General features: G+C 43.5%; 1 protein-coding gene across 2 annotated transcripts in view; it reads right to left on the reverse strand.

The window, feature by feature from the left end:
- HSF2 (heat shock transcription factor 2) overlaps window positions 1-21,618 on the reverse strand; it is a 912,698-nt gene that overhangs the window by 487,876 nt on the left and 403,204 nt on the right. For both annotated transcript variants that reach the window (XM_044073756.1, XM_044073761.1), the window contains exon 6: window positions 9,412-9,470. In XM_044073756.1, the coding sequence (XP_043929691.1) occupies window positions 9,412-9,470 (59 nt within the window). The remainder of the gene's footprint in view (window positions 1-9,411; window positions 9,471-21,618) is intronic.

Below are 21,618 nucleotides of genomic sequence, written 5' to 3' on the forward strand. Positions count from 1 at the left end.
AGCAAGAGACCTTTGCTTCTTTGGACATTTTTTTATTTGAACAGGTGTACACAAACACGCACACAAACACACTAGTTACACCCTGTCAAATTAAATTATAATAAAAGCAGTACTAGGATTTTAAAATAAAATAATGCACACACACTCCACTAGGGAAGGAAAGGCCTATAGGCCCAAGGGAAGAACCTAAGGTTCTTGAGGGGAAAAAAACGGAAATTTTTTGGAAGGGAATAAAAAATTTCCTAAACTACACTAAACTAAGTAAATATATTAAATTAAAGGGGATTTTAAAGACTAATTTCAAGAAGAAATAGTACTCACCAAGAACCGGTAGAAAAACCAACCTCGAAGCTGTAGCGGCAAACGAGATCTGAGGTAACTCTCGCCTAGCATTGTGGGATATAAGGGGAGCCTCGAGCCGGTGGAACCAACTCTCGAGCTTTTAGAGTGGCCGAGTCGGAGCCGAGGTCGGCTCCGAACCCATCCAGCAAGAATGAAGGCGAGATAGACAACTTAACATCCCTTATTTAACAAGGACAAGTGGTGTGCAGGAAAATTTCTGGTAGTGAGGTTAAACACAGCATTATTCTGTACATAATTTGCAGTAGTATTATTCATAGGACAGATATCTTGATTCAAATGTGTGTAAGGCACAAAAGGATATGCTGTGTTAGAATCACATGGGAAGTGTTGCTGAAAAGTAGAAAAATTGCTCTCTCTGTGGTCATGGTTATTAGGGACAGTAACATTAACATACCAGCTCAGAGAGCTGCTGTTGCAGATGTACTGGTTGATTTATACATATACATATATATATATATATATATATATATATATATATACATATACATATATATATATATATATATATATATATATATATACACACATATACACACACACACATAGATATATATATATATATATATATATATATATACACACACACACACACACACACACATACACATATATATATATTTATATATATACATATATACGAGGCCTGGGTTAACAACGACCGCCACCAGTACTGTTAGCCAGCAGGGTGCTGGCAGAAATTGGGCTACTGTTGGCCGAAGGAGAAGAGGCGGAAGACATGGCCGAAGGCAGGAAGAGAGGAGAAAGGCTAGGACTGTGGTAGTCAGGGTCGGAACTTTGAATTTTGGCAGTATGACTGGTATAGGGAGAGAGCTAGCTGATATGATGGATAGAAAGAAGGTTCGTATATTGTGTGTGTAAGAGACCAGATGGAAGTGGAGTAAGGCTAGGTGTATCGGAGGTGGGTTCAAATTGTTTTATCATGGTGTGGATGGGAGGAGAAATGACTTAGGAGTTTTTCTGAAGGAACAGTATGCTAAGAGTGTTTTGGAGGTGAAAAGAGTGTCGGATAGAGTGATGTTTATGAAGCTGGAAATTGATGGTGTAATGATGAATGTTGTTAGTGCATATGCTCCACAAGTTGGGTGTCCAATGGATGAGAAACAAAAATTTTGGAGTGATTTGGATGAAGTGGTGATGACTGTACCCAAGGGTGAGAGAGTGGTGATTGGAGCAGATTTCAATGGGCATGTTGGTGAAGGGAACAGAGGGGATGATGGGTAGGTATGGTGTTAAACAAAGGAATGCAGAAGGTCAGATGGTAGTGGATTTTGCGAAAAGAATTTACATGGCTGTGGTGAATACGTATTTTAACAAGAGGGTGGAGCATAGGGTGACATACAAGAGTGGAGGAAGATGCACACAGGTGGATTATATCTTATGTAGGAGGGCCAGTTTGAAGGAGACTGGAGACTGTAAAGTGGTGACCGGAGAAAGTGTAGGCAGCATAGGATGGTGGTTTGTAGGATGACTTTGGTTATCAAGAAGAGGAGGAGGAGGAGGAGTGTGAGGGCAGCACCAAGTATCAAATGGTGGAAACTGAAAAGGGTAATTGTGAGGTGGAGTTCAGGGATGAGTTAAGACAGGCACTGGGCGGCAGTGAAGAGTTACCAAATAGCTGGGTAACTACAGCAGAGCTAGCAAGGGAGACGGCTAGAAAGGTGCTCGGTATCACATCTGGACAGAGGAAGGATGACAAGGAGACATGGTGGTGGAATGAGGAAGTACAGGAGAGTACACAGAGAAAGAGGTCGGCAAAGAAGAAGAGGGATTGTCAGAGAGATGAAGAAAGTAGACAGGAGTATAAGGAGATGAGGTGCATGGCAAAGAGAGATGTGGCGAAGGCTAAGGATAAAGCATATGAAGAGTTGTATGAAAGGTTGTACACTAAGGAGGGAGAAAAGGACCTGTACCGATTGGCTAGACAGAGGGACCGAGCTAGGAAAGATGTGCAGCAGGTAAAGGTGATAAAGGATAATGAGGGAAACATACTCTGGCGAGGAGAGTGTGTTGAGGAGATGGAAAGAGTACTTTGAGGGGTTGATGAATGAAGAGAATGAGAGGGAGAGAAGGTTGGATGATGTAGGGATAGTGAATCATGAAGTACAATGGATTAGCAAGGAGGAAGTAAGGATAGCTATGAAGAGATTGAAGAATGGAAAGACTGTTGGCCCAGATGACATACCTGTGGAAGCATGGAGGTGTTTAGGTGAAATGGCAGTGGAGTTTTTAACCAGATTGTTTAATGAAATCTTGGAAAGTGAGAGGATGAATCTGAGGAATCTTATGCAGGTTTGTCTGATTGGGACATGCAGGTATGCCTCTTTTAGGTCTAAAGTCACGAGCCAAGCCTTGCTGCCCAGCATGGGCAGAAGCTGCTGTAAGGTCAACATCTTGAACTTTGGTATATCGAGGAAGGTTTACTATTGAAAATGCGAACGGCACTTGGCCGACAGTCGGACAGTCGAACGTATAAGGTCGTAAACACGGATGTCTTAGACATAATAATCAATCTAGGAACGGTTTTAACATGGGTCGAGGTAGGGAAGATGTTTGTAGTAGGGAATAATACTGAACACCTACCTCGACCCATGTAAACCGTTCTAGATTGATTATTTGTCTTCGACATCCTTGTTTGACCTTATACGCTCAGAATATCGACTAAGCCGTTTGCATTTTCAATAGTAAACCATCCAGGAAAGTGTTTAGAATAGATAGGTCCAGTATTGGTCTCCATGCTTGGTCCATTCTCGGTACCAAGAACAGTCTTGAGTAAAATCCTTGTCCCTGCTCTTGCTGAGGCACTTGTTGAATAGCCCTCATGTCCATGAGAGCTGCAACTTGTTTTTGAGCCTCTGCCCATTGATTTTTTGGCAGGTCTGGCCAACCGTTTGCCCTTGGTAAGGTATGGAAATGAAACTTGTAGCCTTGAGACACTATGTCTAGAACCCATTTGTCCTGGGTTATAATGTGCCAATTTGAGAAAAAAGTGCAAGTTTTCCCCCTAAGGGTGCTGCCATAAGATAAGTGCTTAGTGCAGGCAGGGGGAAGTCATTGGGACTGTTTCCTGTATGACTGTGATTTGTCCTCTCCACCTTTGGAGGTAGAGGCACTCCACTGCTTAGACCTGTAGGATCCTTGCGGCTGTGATCTGCCTCTAGGGCATCTGGATCTGCCCCTTTGAGGTCTGTCTGAGACTGGAAAGGACCAATTCTTTGTAGGCCAGTGTCTGCTAAATCTAGGTGGCTGTACCTGTAAGAAATACTTGACCGTATGCATAGATTTAGCTTTGTCTTCTATTTTCTTTAACACCTCTTCTGCCTTAACACCAAACAAGGTATCATGTTGTAAAGGAGCATCTAATAATTTTGCTTTAACATGGTCAGGCAGATTTTGTTCTTTCAACCAAGCATGCCTCCTAATGACAGAACCCGTAACAGCAGCCCTGCAGGAGGCCTCCAGAGAATCAAAACCACAATGCAAAGTATGCTTTCCAACTTGTTCAGCTGTATGCAATAAATCTTGTATTTCTTTGTTTTCTGCACATTCAGAATTTGCCATCATTTTCTATTTAAGCAGTGTCATGATATATTGCTGATATTTGAGCATATGAAACTAGCAATTTAAGGCCCTTATAGACAAAGTAGCAGATGTGTAAATCTTTTTCCATCGATCCAGAGCCATAGAATCCCTATCAGAGGGGGTAGGGTTTTTTGCAGTAGAAGCCTTGACCCCTTTTGGACCCTGAGAAATAGTTTCTGGGTCTGCAGAAGGGTTTTTGAAAAGGAATTTATGAGAGTCATGGACCCTGTAGTACCTGTCCGGCTTAACAGGAGCTGGAGGTAAAGAGTCAGGGGTCAGACTGGACTCTGAGAACACATCATCTACAATGTCCAACACAGGTGGAATAGCTAAAGGCCTGTGTTGAGGAAGTAAAAGGAAGTCTCTGAGCCTTTTCTTAGATTCTGAAAAATCTTGGCTCTCCCAGTGGAAGTGCTCCCTCATGGTATGCAAGGTTTCCCCAAAAGAGTAGTCCTCAGGAGGAGAAGCTGAAGGAATTGATTCTTCAGCATCAGAATCCTCATAGTGGGGAACAGAATATCCCTGATCAGAAGAGGACTCAGAAGAAATGGAAACCTGATCTTAAGATTCATAGTCTGTCTCTTGCCTAGGCCTCTTATCAGGAGGGGGATGGGAACCCCTGATCAAGGTAATTAAGTATTCGGCCATTTTGAGCATCTGTTTTTTGGGCATGGAGGCATGTCCATGCGGCTGGTGAACTTGCTTCTTTGTCTTTGAAGTCGGTTTAATATATAATTGTTTAGGTCTGAATATACCTTCAGAAGCCGATGCCTGCTCAGCGGCTCCGGACCCATCTGAGGGAATAATCTCTGCGGCTCCAATACCTTGAGTTTCCTGCGGCCTGGCCGACTCCACGTGGGAGTCAGTAGCGGCCTGCGACTCTAAAGTAGCAGGCATCAGGGGCTGCAAAAGTGCCTCACTGAGAACCGGCGAATCAGCGACTTGCTTAGGAGAAGATTCATCGTTGGTTTTGGACCTCAGTTGCCTGTCTTTTTCTTTGCGTTTTTTGTTAACTCCGGTAGTTGGATGGCTATCCGACGACATTGTATAATTAAATCTTCGCCCAAAATAGCTTAATGCAAAATCGTACCGACGCTTAATAGTGCGTTGGTTAAATCTAACACAAAACCGACAACTAGCAATGTCGTGGTCAGGGCCTAGGCAAGGAATACAGTAAGAATGAAAGTCCTAATGAGGTATTTGCTTCCCACAAGAAATGCAATTATTAACTTTTTCTGACATCGGTCTGGAGCACGAAAAAAGTTTCCCCAATAGGGTACTTAGCTTTTAATGAAGACTTCAGATCTGAAACTCGAACACGAAAATCTCAGGAGTCAGCCAACCAAGCTTCTACTTTGTGCACCGCGCGGCAAGAAAGACTGAATAAAATGGCGTCTGTTGCATCTTTTATACCCCTAAAGACCTGGCGTCAGGGAAGAGGCGACAGCAACCGACGCAGGACCCAAGACTTTGGAATTCAAGCCGACTGAGGGCAACCTGCCAGCAGGATAACCCAAATGTAATGACTGCAACAGTGAAATACAAAGAACATCACCCTGTCTTTATGAAACGCCAAAAAAAGAGGACAAGTCATAAGGGCTTGAAGCTCAGACACCCATCTGGCAGAAGTACGGCTTACAAAGGTACAGTCTTCCAAAAGTAATTCTGCAAGGAAGCTGAAGCTGCAGGCTTAAAAGAAACCTGGATCAATTTTTCCAAAACAAAATTAAGATCCCAAGGAGGAGGAACAGGTTCCTTGGGAGGCCTAATATGAAGATCACCTTTAAGGAATTGTTTAGCTTCAAATCTAGAAACTAAAGTAGGTGATAAAGGCAGACTAGCAGAGATAGCTGATAAATGTGCCTTCACAGAAAAATAAGCTAACCCAGCACTGAACAGTTCCCTAGTATTGTGTATCCTGGCCTCCTGCAGAACCCTAAGCATGTCCTCAGAAAAAAAAGGTGTCTATGTAGAATCAAAATCCAACCACCTATAGTGTCAGTTGAAGAGTGGAGAGGTGGGGATGGATGAGAGATCCCTTGTCTTATTTGAGAAGATCCACCCTGTGAGGTAATCTGTGATGACTGACCTTGGCTAAATGCAGAAGGGGAAAACCAATGCTGTTTCAGCCAAACTAACTTGGTCTCCACTGAAAATGGGTTGCTTACTATCAATGCAATGTAAATAGTTAATAACCTTTTCTTTTTTACAATTATTTTGTACTGTGATTGTTATTTAATATTTGTATATTGTCATTTTATTTTTACTTTTGTTTGCTGGGGCTTTTCCCCTCGGGTCTCCACTGAAAATGGGTTTGTTTGCAAACTCAGTTGGACTAACCCAGTTAACAAATGTGAAATAAATAAACAAATAAAAGTGACTCACCAACAAGATTTTCCGAGCATTCTGTTGAATTTTGAACAGGACTTTTGGAATGAGAGAAAGTGGAGGGGAGGCATAAAGAAGCATCCTCTTCCAAGAAAAACACAGGGCGTCCACCTTCAAACCAGAAGACCTGGGACTCTAGCAAAAAAAAAAGGGGGGGGGGTTGTCTGTTCAGAAGGGAGGCAAAAAGATCTATTTGAGGAGTATCCCACTGTTGGACAATGTCCAGAAACACACCTCTGTGAAGCATCCATTCGTGGGATTGAGTTATGAACCTGTTCAGAGAATATGCCACAATGTTTTGAAAAGAGGGAATGTAAACTGCCTGAAGAATCACTTGATACTGAATAGCAAGTTCCCACACTAGGACTGTCAACCTCGTTTATTTACATACCCCTGTTTATTTACATACCACATCAATGTGACATTGTCTGTAAAAACCCTGAGAGGTCCTGAGGAGGAGAGAGGATGAAAAGCCTGAAGAGTCAGCAGAAGAGCTCTAATCTCCTTGACATATATTTAGGGGGAATCTGTCTCCCAAACTGGCATTTACACTTCTTGGATGACATGAAACCCCACAAGCAACAAAAAATAAAAAGAAAAGGTGCAACAAACCCCAACGGGGCACTTATCTGCCACAGCTTGGCAAGCCAGCTAAGGAATGGTCATTCAGACTGATGAGCAAGAGATGGCATTTCAACTGGTGGCAAAAGTTCTGAGGATGGTGCATCCAGATGTCACCTTTATGCCCTACACTACAAGAGGAGCATATTAATTGTCCGAATACTTTTCTCCCAACCCACCCTTGTTGAATACTTCGTGGGAGGGTGGACCAAACAGCAACTCTTTGTTTAAGGGCACATTTAACAGCTGCTCTTTGATGTCTTCAGGCAAGGGCTGAATCCTAAGCCAAGAGTGCAGTCTGAGTACCAGGCCATAACAGCTGTACTGGCACAGGCATCTAATGCATCTTACAGACAGCATGTCTGCTAACATCAAGGGACCATATAACAACTCCTCTAAAAGTTACCATTGCAAAGTTGGCTCAATAATTTACTCACATTTTCTAGTTGATTGGCAATGTCCCACTGGTACTTCACCACACTGGTCTGGCAGTTAACACCTCTAATACTCAAACTGGCAGACAACATATCCTTATTCCAAATCTATCAAATACATGTCTCCTTGTCAGTGGGCAGAGTGCTGTTAGCTGGTGCACTGGGTTTCTGTACAAATACAAGCATTTAAAATTTCGCTTCCAACCTATAAAAGGGGTCTACTTGTTGTAGAATCTTGTGGCTGAGACTCTGGTTCAAAACAGGTACTCCTAAAGGCATCTTCATATGTCTGAATTACAGGTGTTACGGCCATGGATTTATGTTCTTCTACAGCCGAACGTTTCAAATATCACCTGTGGAAGTCAAAGAATTCTTTCCCTCTTGAAATGTTCCCATTTAGTTCCAAAGATATTCTTGGGGAACAGGGGCTGAAGACAAGAATTCCTCATAAGCAGTATCATAGCCAAGGGAAGAATAAATATGAGCCGACTATGTCTTCCTGCCATCCAGTTCAGAGGTTTGCTCTAGCGAGGACAGTTTCTTTCTCTTGGCAAGTGGCACTGCCACAGTGGTGGATGTTTCATCTGTTGGGAGAGCAAGGACTTGAACTCTCTGCCACACCATCACACACTCTTCAATGAAACACGGGCTGTCAAAAACTGCATGGATTGTGACAGGTGCCTTTGGGAGAGATACCCCAAGAAACAGTTGTCAGACCTACCTGGAGCAGTGCAAGAGACTTGGCTATCTTGAGACGCTTTCTACAAAAGCAGAAAGTTGTTTCTCCCCAAGGCCTAAAGACTTCAGGCAAAAAAAAAAAAAAAAAACATTTGGGACATCCCAATAAGAAAAGTGGTCTAAGGGTTGCCCATCTGCTGGTGCCAGGAAACTGTCAAATGGCTACAATGTGACAAATAATTCCAATGAGGCCTGGCAAGGCTGAAATGGCTGTATGTTACCAGAGCAACTACGGGTACCAGAAAAGACACTGGAGCGCTAGTGGGATGATACTATCAAGGCTGTTGCAGGACTGACAGATTTACAAAAGGCTTCGTGCTCTACTGCGGTGAGTGTAACTGCCATCGTCCTCTCTATTTTCTGTTACTACTTAATCTACCTTCAGTTTCTAAAGATGAAAAATAGAAGATTCAGACATCCCTTGGCCCAAGGCCAGAAGCTTACTTTTAGATTCTATCAAAATCCTTAAACAACATGACCTTTACAATAAAAAAATCTTTTGATTAAGTAAAGCACAATGCTGTACCCCAAAGTTATACAACTTTCACCAAGGCAGAAGATATGTAGGTGAAAGTCCTTCAGTGATTATTTGACTAGCTGAAGCACACTTACTGGTGACCTTCTATAGGGATGTCATCAGCCTTAGAAAGATTTCACAATCAGAGTGAAAAAAAATTTCTAGAACAGGAACAAGACCTAAAACAGCAGCAGAAAAAAAATTCCCAGTTTGGATACTTAACACAACTCTGGAGGTCATCAGGATGAAAACAAACAGACAAATGTTCAATCACTCAATACAGACGAAAGGAGCCAGAGAGAGCATGGGTGCCCCTTCTCTCCTTTGTACAAGTTCTACTGATGTTCATGGTGCAGGAGAAGCCACCACTGTGTACACAATATCCAAGCGCAAAATGTTTACTGCATCATGTACGGGCAGTTTAACTACTCCTTGTATTAGATAGGAGGCTCAGCAGACTACTGAAGCTTAACATACTAGATACAATCAAACTTTCCATGCGACAGTCTGAATAAACTTCCTATTCTTATTTATTTTACTGGAAAAAGAAGAAATTCCAAAATGTCATGTATCTAACTAAAGCATTCCTAGTATCTAACTAAAGCATTCCTAGTTTGCAAATGTGCCTTCTTTTTTAAATGCACATGTATTGTTTCCTCAGCTTGCAGTAAATATTGCAGTAAAAAATTACAGACCTACTACATGTTTTGTATACAGTGATTTAGTGTTTGATGTAATAATAACTTTTACCTTTTACGTTTTAGACTGATACGATTGTTCTGTACCAAAGTCACAATGAACTGAACAATCTGCAAAACAAATTGCAAACATGTTTAAGAATAAAGTACATATTAATCTCCATCAACAATCTGAATTAAAAAAAACTCATAATGTGTGTATGTATATACATATACATATATATACACACATATATATATATACATATATATCTATACACACACACGTTATATAAACACACACATGCATACATACACACACACACACAAACAGTTCAGTGGTGTACGGGGCTTGAAGTCTATTTTTTTTTTATTAAAAATGCACTAGGCAGCTTTTACAGAAGACAGCAGAGCTATGCAGGCAACCTTACCATAACAGTGGATGTCTGAATGATCACTGCTGCAGCAGCCTTATGGATTAGGTCCTGCTAAGGATATAACAGCCTGTCAGCTTCCAAAGCTTCTGGGCACCTTTCACATGCCCAAACAGCTAAAAAGATAGGTTTGGATGCAAAGCCCTTCACAGCTTTCATGCCAACAGAAAGGAGACTAAAGCCCTGACAAAGAAAATGCTAGGAAAATTGATCCTCACCCTGGCAACAAAGCATACAAAAATAAGGGCAGGGAGTGGCTATTGCGTCAGTGATCATCTGAACACCTACTGTTATGGTAAGTTTACTTACACAACTGTGTTATATTCATCGTTAATATAACTTCTGCAATAGCATTATCTATATGGGTACATTGCCATAGCTTAATATGGCTGGTAGGAGGAACAATTGGGGAGGGGTCAGGAACTCTTGGAGAATGGGCCTAGCGAAGCATGTCCTAGATAGAGAAGGAACACAGTTTATAGTGCGGTCTTAAAAGTGTGCTTAGAGGGCTAAGCTGGTACTTCTAGAATCCAACCCTTTTCAAAAAGCTACAGATGAAGCCAAGGCCCTGGTAGAAGGAGACTTGACCTGCCTCTGGAAATGTGCTGCTGTGGTGGATACTACAAAAGGTAACTGCATAAGACAACTACTTGGAAATTGTCTGTTCTGACGCAGGTAGTCTTTTTTTTTTTTCAATTACAAGAAATAAATGTTTATTATAGAGTTCCTGAAAGATTTTGCTCTGTCAAGATAATACCAGAGTTGAGATCCACAGTATGTAATCTCCCTTCTGCCTCATTTCTCAGATCTGGAAAGAAAATGAGATGGACAGCAAACTTGGATATCACTTTCATCATAAATGAGAGATTACTTGTAAGGGAAACCCTATCTTTAAAGGAAAATGATGTAGGACTGACATCATAAAAACCTGCAACTCAGACACTTTTCTTGCACAGGACAGTGCAATGATTAACACTGTTTTCCATGTTAAGAACCTCAAACCAGCCTGATGAGCTGGTTCAAACAGTGTAAAGGCTGGTGTATTAATTTTGTTTAGGAAAAACTAACTGGGAGCCACCCATTTTCTACAAGGCTTCTTGTGCAATATCTCCACCAAAAATGCTTTCACATGAGTGTGTGCTGAAAGAGGGAGAGCCATGGGTAGACATGCTAAAATGGCCTTCCAAACGAACTTTGGTCAGGGAGTAAGGCAAGTCATAGCATAGCAATTTACACAGATAATGTAAAACCAAAGAAACACTAGCCCTGAATGAGTGCTGGATTGTTTGTTGGCACCAATTAGAAAGCCCTTTTCATGTGTTAATAAAGGACTTTCTATTAGCATGTTTTTTTGCCTCAGAAAATAGGTGCCTAAAAGGGATCAAGATCCTGTCATCCAAGCAGTCATTGCAATTGTTGGAGGTCAGGATGTATCAAATACTCCTGGTCTTATGTGACTAAATCCGGACAGCAAGAAAGCTTGTGGTAATTGCCCCTGGCCATTTCCAGAAGAAGGGAGAACCACTGCTGCCTAGCTAGAAAGGAATAAATGCAACAATCTTTGGGGAGTTCTTCGGAATCTTCAGAATCAGAATAGATACAAGTGAAAAGGGTGGAAAAGCATACAGGAATATTTCCATCCAAGGAAAACAAAAGCCATCTGTATTCAAGGATTGGCTGCAGGGAGCCCTAGAGCCGATTTTGTTTAGTTGTCTGTTTTGAAAAGATAAAAACAGGGCTATTCGAGATGTTCTCCCATACTGGATCAACTCCTGGAAGACCCCCTCATCATTCAATTTCCATCTGTGTGGGTCTGTCCTGGTCCTGCTCAGCCCGTTTGCCACTATATTTTACTCAGATGGAAAGTAACAAGCTTGGAAGATTAAGGAATGCTGCAGAGCTACCTCCCAAACCATCTAAGCCAGCCTGCACAGAGGGTATGACCTGGTGTCCTGCTTGTATACCACAACATTATGGCGTTACCCATAATCATCAGAAGAGGTCTCGAAGACTATAGATGAGGAGATTTAAGACGTGTCACAGCAAACATCTCTGACATTTATGTCCTTTGGTCTGTCTGAGGAGTTCCACAGGCCTTGTACATTTACACCCCACACAAACTGATAAACTAAAATCTGAGGTGTCTGTAGTTACAGATTGACTGGGCATCTGAGAAGAAAAGGAAAGAGCCATTCGTTACTTCTGCCAACGCATTTCCTTTTTTTTTTTTTTTTTTTTTATGAAGAGCAACACTTGAATCTGAAATTGCAAAAGATGAAAATGTTGGGTCAATTTTTTTTTTTTTTTTAAGAAACCACTGATTCATGAGACTCAGAGGCCACAAACCCAAGATTCTTGAACTATTCTCTTAAAGAAGTCTTGAAATTGATTTAAGTTCAGAAAACTTTCCGAAAAAAAAGCCTCCTCCTGTGTAAGAAAAGTCTTTTGCTGAGAAGTTTCTAAAACGCAACCTAGAAACACAATCCTGTGTGATGGGGTCGAGGAGAATCTTTGAACATTTATCGGGAATTACAGACTGGTAAGAAGAGATGAAAGGTAAGTTAAAGGTAATTGGTATCTAAGAAAATACTCTGCAAAGATAAGCAAGTCATGATACATGGGAAGTACGTGGATACCATGCAGTCTACAATAAGTTATTACTGGTGCTAAACACTTTCTAAACATCCTTGCAGCTGCAGATAACCCAAAGGGTGATGCAGAAAACTGACAATGTGACACAGACACAGAGAATCTGAGAAATTTATTGAAGTCTGAGGCTATGGGAATGTGATAATAAGCATATTTAAGATCTAATGATACCATGACACTCAAGGGAGGTAGAAGGGGTTACAGTGTTTGAAAGGTCAGCATTTTGAACTTTCTTACTTTCACAAACATACTGAGAAAGTTAAGATCCAGTACTGGTCTCCAAGAACGTTTTCCCAGAAACATTCTGAAAAATAAGTGGTTGCCCCTTTTCTCTAAAGGCACTGGTTACTAGGACTTCCAGGGTGTGTAAGAGACAAAGAACCCAAGAAAAAAAATTGTTTGGTTTGAAGGATGGGGAGGAATCCCCATGAAAGAAGGCATCTATATGCACGGCCAACTGTAACAGTCTTGGACCCCTTTTAGCAGCCAAAAGTTTGATACAATCTGTTGCCAAAAGGGAATGTAAAGAGAGCTTCTGGGACAGATTCCCACAGATAAGGGTAGGAGGGGATGGTATGGGGACAGAATGTTGGCATAGTCAATCTGAAGTTTTGGATTGTCCCTTTTTTGGAAAAGATCCTTTTTTGTTTTTGTTACCCTCCTTGCCATCTTTTTTTTTTTTGCTTCCTGTTTGACTTACATTGGCATTTTGTTTTTTAAAAGGAAAAGAAAATTTGGAAGATTGTAAAGGAAGACTTGACACATTTTAGACACTCCCTGAACTAACTTCCCTCTTTCATCAAATTGTTTGAGGACCCGAGTAGCCAAAGGGCCAAACAAAACCCTCTTATTTAGTACAGAATTCAAACTTTCAGACCATTTCATCAGCAAACTTATGGTTATGTACCCAGGCATACTGCCTAAAGACTGTAGCAGCGGCCCTATATGCAGTACCTGCACACACTTCAAAGCACATATGGATACTTGGGAAATGTTAGAAAAAAGAAGTTATGTACTCACCATAACGTTCCATCTGAGTAGTTGTAATTCATTTGTCTTCAACCTGTGGGATACGGATCTGAGCCGACAACTATTATTAGCATCAGCTCTGAGCTCCAGACTCCTCCCCTTACCCATAACACACCTCCACTGCCTTCCATCTCCAGATCAAGTTTGCTGAACTTATACTGATAACCCGATCTGATAATATACTTGTGACCTATACTGCAGCCTATAGGATGATCATGCGCCAAGGTCCGGGGGAAGGAGGGAGGGATGGTTGAAGACAAATGAAGTACAACTACTCAGATGGAACGTTATGGTGAGTACATAACTTCTTTTTCCTGAAGTAGTTTACTTCATTTGGTCTTCAACCTGTGGGACAGAGTTCCCAGCTACTAAAAATCCTGGGAGGCCCTCATGGAAGCATATTCCTGAGCACTGCGGAACCAAAGGATGTTCTCCTTCTGGAAGTCAAATCCAATTTGTAATGAGAAATAAATCTATGAGATGAGGACCAAGTAGCTAGAGAGCAAATGTCATCCAAAGACACTATAGACCAGAAAGCCGCAAACATAGCCATGGACCTAATGGAATGAGGTTTTACCTGACCTGGAGGAGACATGCCTCTGTTCTTACAGACCTGCAGGATGCATGAAGAAATCCATCTAGCGATCGTGACCTTGGAGATAGGTTTCCCCAAAAAGGGTTTATAGAACAATTGATCAGATTTACGGCAATTTTTTGTTCTGTGTAAATAGAATCGTAACTGTCTATGAACATCCAACATTCATAGTTTGTATTCCATCTTGTTCGTAAAATTGGGAAAGAACACAAGCAAATGTATCGTCTGATTGATATTGACTAGTGATGCCACCTTAGGAAGAAAGGATAGACTGGTTCGAAGGGAAACTCTATCTTTATGAAAAATCATGTACGGAAGTTTGATGGACAAGGCCTGTAATTCTGAAACCCTTCTAGCAGAGGTAATAGCCACCAGAAAAGCTGTTTTCCACTATAAAAATTTTTGATCTGCAGTTGCGGAAGGCTCAAAAGGCGGAGCGACAAGAGGTTGGAGAACCACAGCAAGGTCCCACGGGGGAACAGGATCTTTAACCGGGGGGGGGGTAGCAAAAAGGTGCCTTTGATAAAAGCTTTACACAGTCTGGAAGATGTTAAGGATGCAGAATTCTTGCCCCCATGAAAATGGGAAATGGCAGCCAACTGAACTTTGAAAGTAGAAGAAATAGCCCCGTGCTGGAAAATATGAGCTAGAAAATCAAGAATACTGGAAACAGGAGCCGTGAAAGGGTCTAAACTCCTCTGAGAGGCCCAGAAAGAAAAATGTTTCCACTCGCTGCAATAAACCATTCTAGTCGAAGACTTATGAGCAGGTACCAAAACAGATCTAACTGAGGAGGATAGTCCGGGAGTCCTAGCAATTATGGGAACTGGAGCAGCCACGCCGTGAGCTTCAGGCTGTCCAGACTCAGATGAGGCACCCCCGAAGGGTATGAAATCAGATCCTGAATGGATTCTAGGATCCAAGAAGGAGCCAGAAGATGAGACAAAAGGAAGGGAAACCATACCTGGCGAGGCCAGAATGGGGCAATGAAGATCACCTTGCTCCCCAGTCGACAAACTTTCTGCAGAAACCTCGGAATGAGTGGTACTGGCAGGTAAGCATACAGAAGACCAGGAGGCCAAGCATGAACTAGAGCATCTCTGGGGGACGCCCCTGGCAGGGGGTTCAGAGTGAGAAACGCGCTGCACTTCACGTTGGAAGGATATGCGAAGAGATCGCAGCAAGGTTGACCCCACTCGGTGAAGATCTGTTATGCTACTGAGAGATTCTGAGACCACTCGTAAGGCATCAGAATGGTCCGACTTAGCTTGTCTGCTAGGATGTTGGACCGTCCCGGAATGTGCGTTGCACTGAGAAAGCTACAGGTGGTGATCGCTCATTCCCACACTCTCATGACCTCGCGACAAAGGGGGTAAGATCTGGTCCCTCCCTGTTTGTTGACATACCAGACTACTGACATGTTGTCTGACTGAATGGCAATCGTCCCCAGAAAAAGAAAGGCATGAAGGACCTGCAACGCTAGAAGGACCACCCTCATCTCTAGGACACTGACATGCAAGCTCATCTCTATTGGGGACCACAGGCCTTGGACTGTCCTGCCCGAACAATGGCCCCCCTAAGTTGGGAGGCATCCGTGGTCACTGTGGTTTGGGCCGGGGCTGGAACAAAGGGTCGTCCCTCCAAAATGTCCGGAGAGCTCATCCACCATATGAGGGACGACCAACACACTCAACTTAGGTGGATAGGATAAGGCAATGGCAGTCCAAACAGGGACCACTGAACCGCTAGAGTCCACTGAAGAATCCGCATGTGTAGCCGAGCACAGAGAAGAAGAGTTGTGGTCACTGCCATCGAGCCTAGGGCCCCCAACACTGATTCTGCTGTTGGGAGGCGAGAACGGTAGATCAGGGAGACATGCATCCTGAGGTTTTGAACTCTTTCCGAGGTCAGGAATATTCACATTGAAGAGTATCTATCCTGGCACCAATGTAGTCCATCACCTGTAAAGGATCTAGGAGAGCTTTGGATGTGTTCATTGTCATACCCAAACTCAGGGCAAGTGTCAAAAAATAATCCCTGGTTTGGGAAAGTATATGCCTGGTGGGAGCAGTGAAAGCCAACTGTCAAGGTACGGACAGACCTGAATCCCCTGAAGCCTCAGGTGAGCCGCTACAACCGCCATCACTTTGGTAAACACCCTGGGGGCTGTGGTGAGACCAAAGGGTAGGGGTTCGAAATTGATAATGATTAACTCCTAGCCGAAGTGGAGGAACCTCCAGGAGCTGCTGTACATTTTTATGTGATAGTAAGCATCCTGGAGGTCTAACTAACACATCCAGTTGCTCTTTTGCAGTTATGGCATGATGGACTGTAGCGTGACCATCCGGAACTTCTCTTTGGCAACAGACAGGTACAGGGTCCAAAATGGGCTTCAAGTCCCCTGTTTTCTTTGGCACTAAATACAACCTGGAGTAGAAGCCCGATCCAGACTGATCTGGGGGGATGGTTTCGATGGGTCATTTTACTAGCAGCTTGGAAATTTCCTGTGCTGCTGCCTCCTTTTGCGTGGGTGGAATGTGCAGGAGGTGTTTGGGAGATATGGGGGAACCCACAAAGGGGATAAAATTTCCTCTGGATATAATTTGAAGTACCCAGCTGTCCATTGTTATGGACTCCCATGCCGCTGGGTGCAAGGACAATCGTCCCATAACTGCCTCCAGAGAAGAGCAGTCGAGCAACCCCTTAGGGTTGCTGCCCAGGTCTGTCCGAGAACGGTTCTCAAGACCTGAAGTTCCGCAGACCCCCCCCCCCCTCTGCATCTGGGCTGGCATCCATTCTGTCCCCCCCTCTGTCTCTGGGGGAAGAAGAGCCCCGAGTGACCCAGGAATACTGAGACTTCCGGAACCACATCTTCTTTTTCCCTCTCTGGTTCCAAGAAAAAGGACCTCTGAGGGTTAGAGAAGCGGATTCCGACAGCAGACCGTGTATTCCCATCCTCACTCTGGACTAGTGTCTCCTTGACGGTCTTACCGAAGAGTGCAGAACCATCATAAGGGGAATTGGCAAAAGATGCCTTGAAGGGTTTGGAAAACTGACACAACCCGAGCCAGGCGTTATGCCTCATGGACACGCCGGACCCAGCCGCCCTAGCCGCTCCTTCCGTAGCATGGGAGAGAAGTTACATGGACGTATTAGATACCACTTTTAGCATGGCCATTCTCTCTGAAAATGAAGCCTTGTCCTCCTGCAACATGGACTTGGGGGGGACTCCTCCAGCTCCTTTACTAGGTCACATGGGAGTCTAGTGACATGGGCCAAATAATTCAGCACCCTGATCGAAAAGGTAGCTGAAGCATACACCCCGCTTCCCTAGGGAGTCCATCATCCTTGACTCCCGGTCAGGAGGGTGGACTGAGGAAGTTCCTTCTTAGTGGCTGCTGCTACCACCATGGTGTCCATGGGGGAGCCTTTACTCCAGGATGGCTTGTCAATGGGGGGGGGGGGGGCTTAAAATTATCGGGTCGCTTGGGGATAGACTCCATGGTATCCTGTTCCTTCAACGCCCACAAAGTGACCAAATCCACTAAAGGATCCGCGAGAGGGGACATCCAGGAAGTAGACGGGCCTGTGCCGAAAGCAGCCAGGAACACAGACTCATCAGAAAGTACAGTTGTGCACACTTACCATAAATGTAGATGTTCGAGTGTATTCACTGTTGCAATCATTACATTTGGGTAATCTGCTGGCAGGTTGCCCTCAGTCGGCCTGATTAACAAAGTCTTGGGTCCTGCGTCGGTTGCTGTCCCTTCTTCCATGACGTCAGGTCGTCAGGGGTATAAAACATGCAGCCGATGCCATTACATCAGTTTTTCTTGCCCCAGATGTCAGGTGCCCCCCAAATGGGGAGCAAAATAAAATTAAAAACACAATAATATACCTCCAACCAAAAGCAAATGCACCAAAAAGGCTTTTAAGCATAGTAAAAGAAAATAGGGGTATAGGTAAGTGAAAAACGGGGCTGGAGGGAGGGCAACCAGGACTGCAACAGTGAATACACTCCAACATTTACATTTATGGTAAGTGGACACAATTGTACTATGTTCTTTGAGTTTCACTGTTGCAGTCATTACATTTGGGTAGATTCCCAAAGCTATGGTTGGGAGGATGGATTTATACAGCATTAGGACTAGCTATAAGGCCCTGCAAAACAGCAGTGGCAAAACCAGCTCTGGATTTAGAGAAAATTGGTAAATGGTAATGCTTGGTGAAAGTATGAATTGAACTCCAGGTAGCAGCTTCTACAATATCTCTGGTAGGAATACCTCTGAGAAAGGCTGCAGAAGTAGATGCAGCCCTGGTGGAATGAGATCTGATCCCCCTGGGGGATAAGTTTTCCATGGTGCTTATTGCAGAAATGAATTATCCATTTAGAAATGGTTTGTTTTGAAATAGCCTTCCCCTCTGCCCCTGCAGCAAATGCTATCAGCAGTTGTTCAGATTTTCTTCGAGATTTAGTCCTGTCCAAGTAGAATTCAAGTTGTCTGTGCATATCCAATGAATGCAGAATCTGCTCCCCCTTGTTCTGTGGAATGGGAAAGAAAGTTGGCAAATGAATGGACTGATTAAGAACCACACTGGATACCACCTTGGGCATGAAGGATAGATTGGTCCTGAGTGACACCCTGTCTGCATGAAAGATGATGAAAGGCTCCGCTCCACTGCCATGAGGACCTGTAATTCAGATATCCTTCTAGCTGAAGTGATTGCTAAAAGGAAGGCTGTTTTCCAAGAAAGAAAATTTAAGTCTGCAGTAGGCAGCTGGCTCGAAAGGAGGTAGAGTGAGTTTCTCCAATACAAAATTAAGGTCCCAGGCAGGGGTTGGAGCTCTCCTGGGCGGTCTCAAGTTTTTGGCCCCTCTGAGGTACTGCTTGAGCAAAGGATGAGAGAAGAGGGGAGGTTCTGTGTTGTAATGAACTGAAATGGCTGTGGCGTGGATTTTAATGGATGAAAAAGACAGGCCCTTGTTAAGCATCTCAGTTAAGTATTGCAAAATCTGCTGTAAATTGGGTGCTGCTGTGCTCATCCCTTGAGAATGATTCCAGGTACAGAATATTTTCCATTTGTCAGCATAATATTTTCTAGTACTAGGTCTTCCTGTCTCCAAAATGACATCCATCACAGGTTTGCTGAGGAATGCTAAGGGGGAATTTAAGTGATTAGCCAAGCTGCAAGTTTCAAAGTTGGGAGCTGAGGGTGCAGAATTTGGTTCTCCTGCTGAGACAGTAAGGAAGGTGTCTGAGGCAGGTGCCATGGAGAAATTTGTGACACACTGTGCAGGAGTGGGTACCAGTGTGGGCGAGGCCAGTCTGGAACAATCAAAATCATTTTTTGGTTTCTCCTGTTTGACTTTTAGCAGAACTTTGGAGAGCAGAGGCAGAGGGGGAAAGGCATAGACTGATAGGATTTTCCAGCTGAATGACAGAGCATCCACTTTCCAGGCTTTTTTGTGAGGTGTTCTTGTGCAAAATTTGTCCAACTGGTAGTTCTGGGGAGAGGCAAATAGATCTATGTCTGGGGTCCCCCATTTGCTTGTCAACATGTTGAAAATCCGTGGTTTCAGTTTCCATTTGTGTGGGTCCATGAGATTTCTGCTTAGTACGTCTGCCAGAACATTCAGTTTTCCTGGCAGGAATCAAGCCTGTAGTTGCACTTGGTAGCTCAAGGCTGTGTTCCACAATGCCATGGCTAGTCTGCAGAGGGGATATGAATGTGTACCCCCTGCTTGTTTATTTACCACATAACCGTGGTGTTGTCTGTCTTTACCATTAGTTGTCCTGGATGAATGTAGTCCTTGAAGGCTGTCAGAGCATTCTATACAGCTAACATTTCTTTTTGAATGACATGCAGGTGCATTTGATTTGGGCTCCATTTGCCCTGAATGCACTTCCCTGCCAGATGAGCCCCCCCATGCATAGTCTGATGCATCTGTAGTTAGGGTTTGAGTGGCAGGGGGTAGTGTGAATGGCAGTCCCTTGTTTTGGTGGCAGGCCTCTGCCCACCATAGGAACTCTAGGCGCAGGCAAGGTATGATAGGAATCATTGTTTCCAGGCTGTGACAATGTTGACTCCATAAACTTTTTAAGTACAACTGAAGTTTCCTCATGTGTAGTCTTGCATATGGAATTAGAAGAATGCAGGAGGCCATGAACTGCAAAGGCTTGCGGTATTTGTCTTGCAGATAGCAGGGTTTTTGTGCCCACCTGTTTGAAGTAAGTTACCAAATGAATTTGCTTTTCTGGCGTGAGGAAAGCTATCTGGGCAGTTGTACTCAAGCTTGCACCCAGGAATTTAATTTGTTGAGAGGGTACCAGTTGTGATTTATTTTCGTTTATGGTGTACCCTAGACAAGTTAGAACCCTTTTTACAAACGCCAGATGTTTTATAAGTATGGCCTGGTTTTCTGCCTGAATTAGACAATCGTCCAGGTATGGATATATTTGAATATTTCCTTGCCTGCAAAATGCAATTACTGGAGCCAGGCACTTTGTGAATACCCTGGGCGCAGTAGACAAGCCACAGGGCAGTGCAGAGAACTGATAATGCAGGTAGCCTGCTTTGAAGCATAGGTATCTTCTGCAAGATTCTCTGATTGGGATATGCAGGTAAGCTTCTTTTAAAGTCTAGAGTTACCATCCAGGCATCCTTGTCCAGCATAGGAAGTAACTGGTGAAGAGACAGCATCTTGAATTTTGGAATGTCCAGAAAGGTGTTTAGAGTAGACAGGTCCAAAATTGGACACCATAAATTGTCTTTTCTGGGTACCAGGAAAAGTCTGGAATAGAAACCTTGTCCCTTTTCCTCTTCTGGCACCAGATGAATAGCCCCCATGTTTAAGAGGGAAAATACTTGTTTCTGAGCCTCTGCCCACTGATTTGGGGGCAGGTCTGGCCACCCATTTGGAGGTGGAAATGAAACCTGTATCCCTGGGGACACTATATTTAAAACCCATTTGTCCTGGGTTATGAGTTGCCAGTTTTTTGCATGAAGAGCAATCTTTCCCTCCAAAGGGGTGGCTGAAAGGTAAGTGCTTGGTAATTTTAAAGGAAAGTCATTGAGACTGTTTACCATAAGGGGTGTCTTGTTATTTCCAGATTTGGAAGTGGAAGCACCCTACTGCTTAATTCTGAGAGTCCCTTGGGACTGAAACCTGGTGCTTTTGGTGTGTCTGGGTTTGGCTTGAGTGGATCTGGAAGGAGCTGGAAAGGACCAGTTCTTAGTAGGGCAGTGCCTACTGAATCTTGGAGGTTGCACTTGTAAGAAATCGTTCACAGTTTGCATAGATTTAGCTTTATCGTCAATCTTTTTTAGAACTTCTTCAGCCTTGTTGCCAAACAGGTGGTCCTGATTTAAAGGAGCATACAATAGTTTTGCTTTAACATGATCAGACAGAGATTGCCCCTTAAGCCAACTATGCCTTCTAAGCACAGACCCAATAACAGCAGCCCTGCAAGAGGCCTCTAAAGAATCAAAACCACATTGCAAAGTACGTTTTCCAACTTGTTCAGCTGAATGCAATAAATCCTGTAAATCTTTATTTTCCACACAGTCAGAA

The sequence above is a fragment of the Protopterus annectens genome, chromosome 1.part1 (assembly GCF_019279795.1).
Source record: "Protopterus annectens isolate FY-2018-M chromosome 1.part1, PAN1.0, whole genome shotgun sequence".
In the NCBI taxonomy this organism is placed as follows: Eukaryota; Metazoa; Chordata; order Ceratodontiformes; family Protopteridae; genus Protopterus; species Protopterus annectens.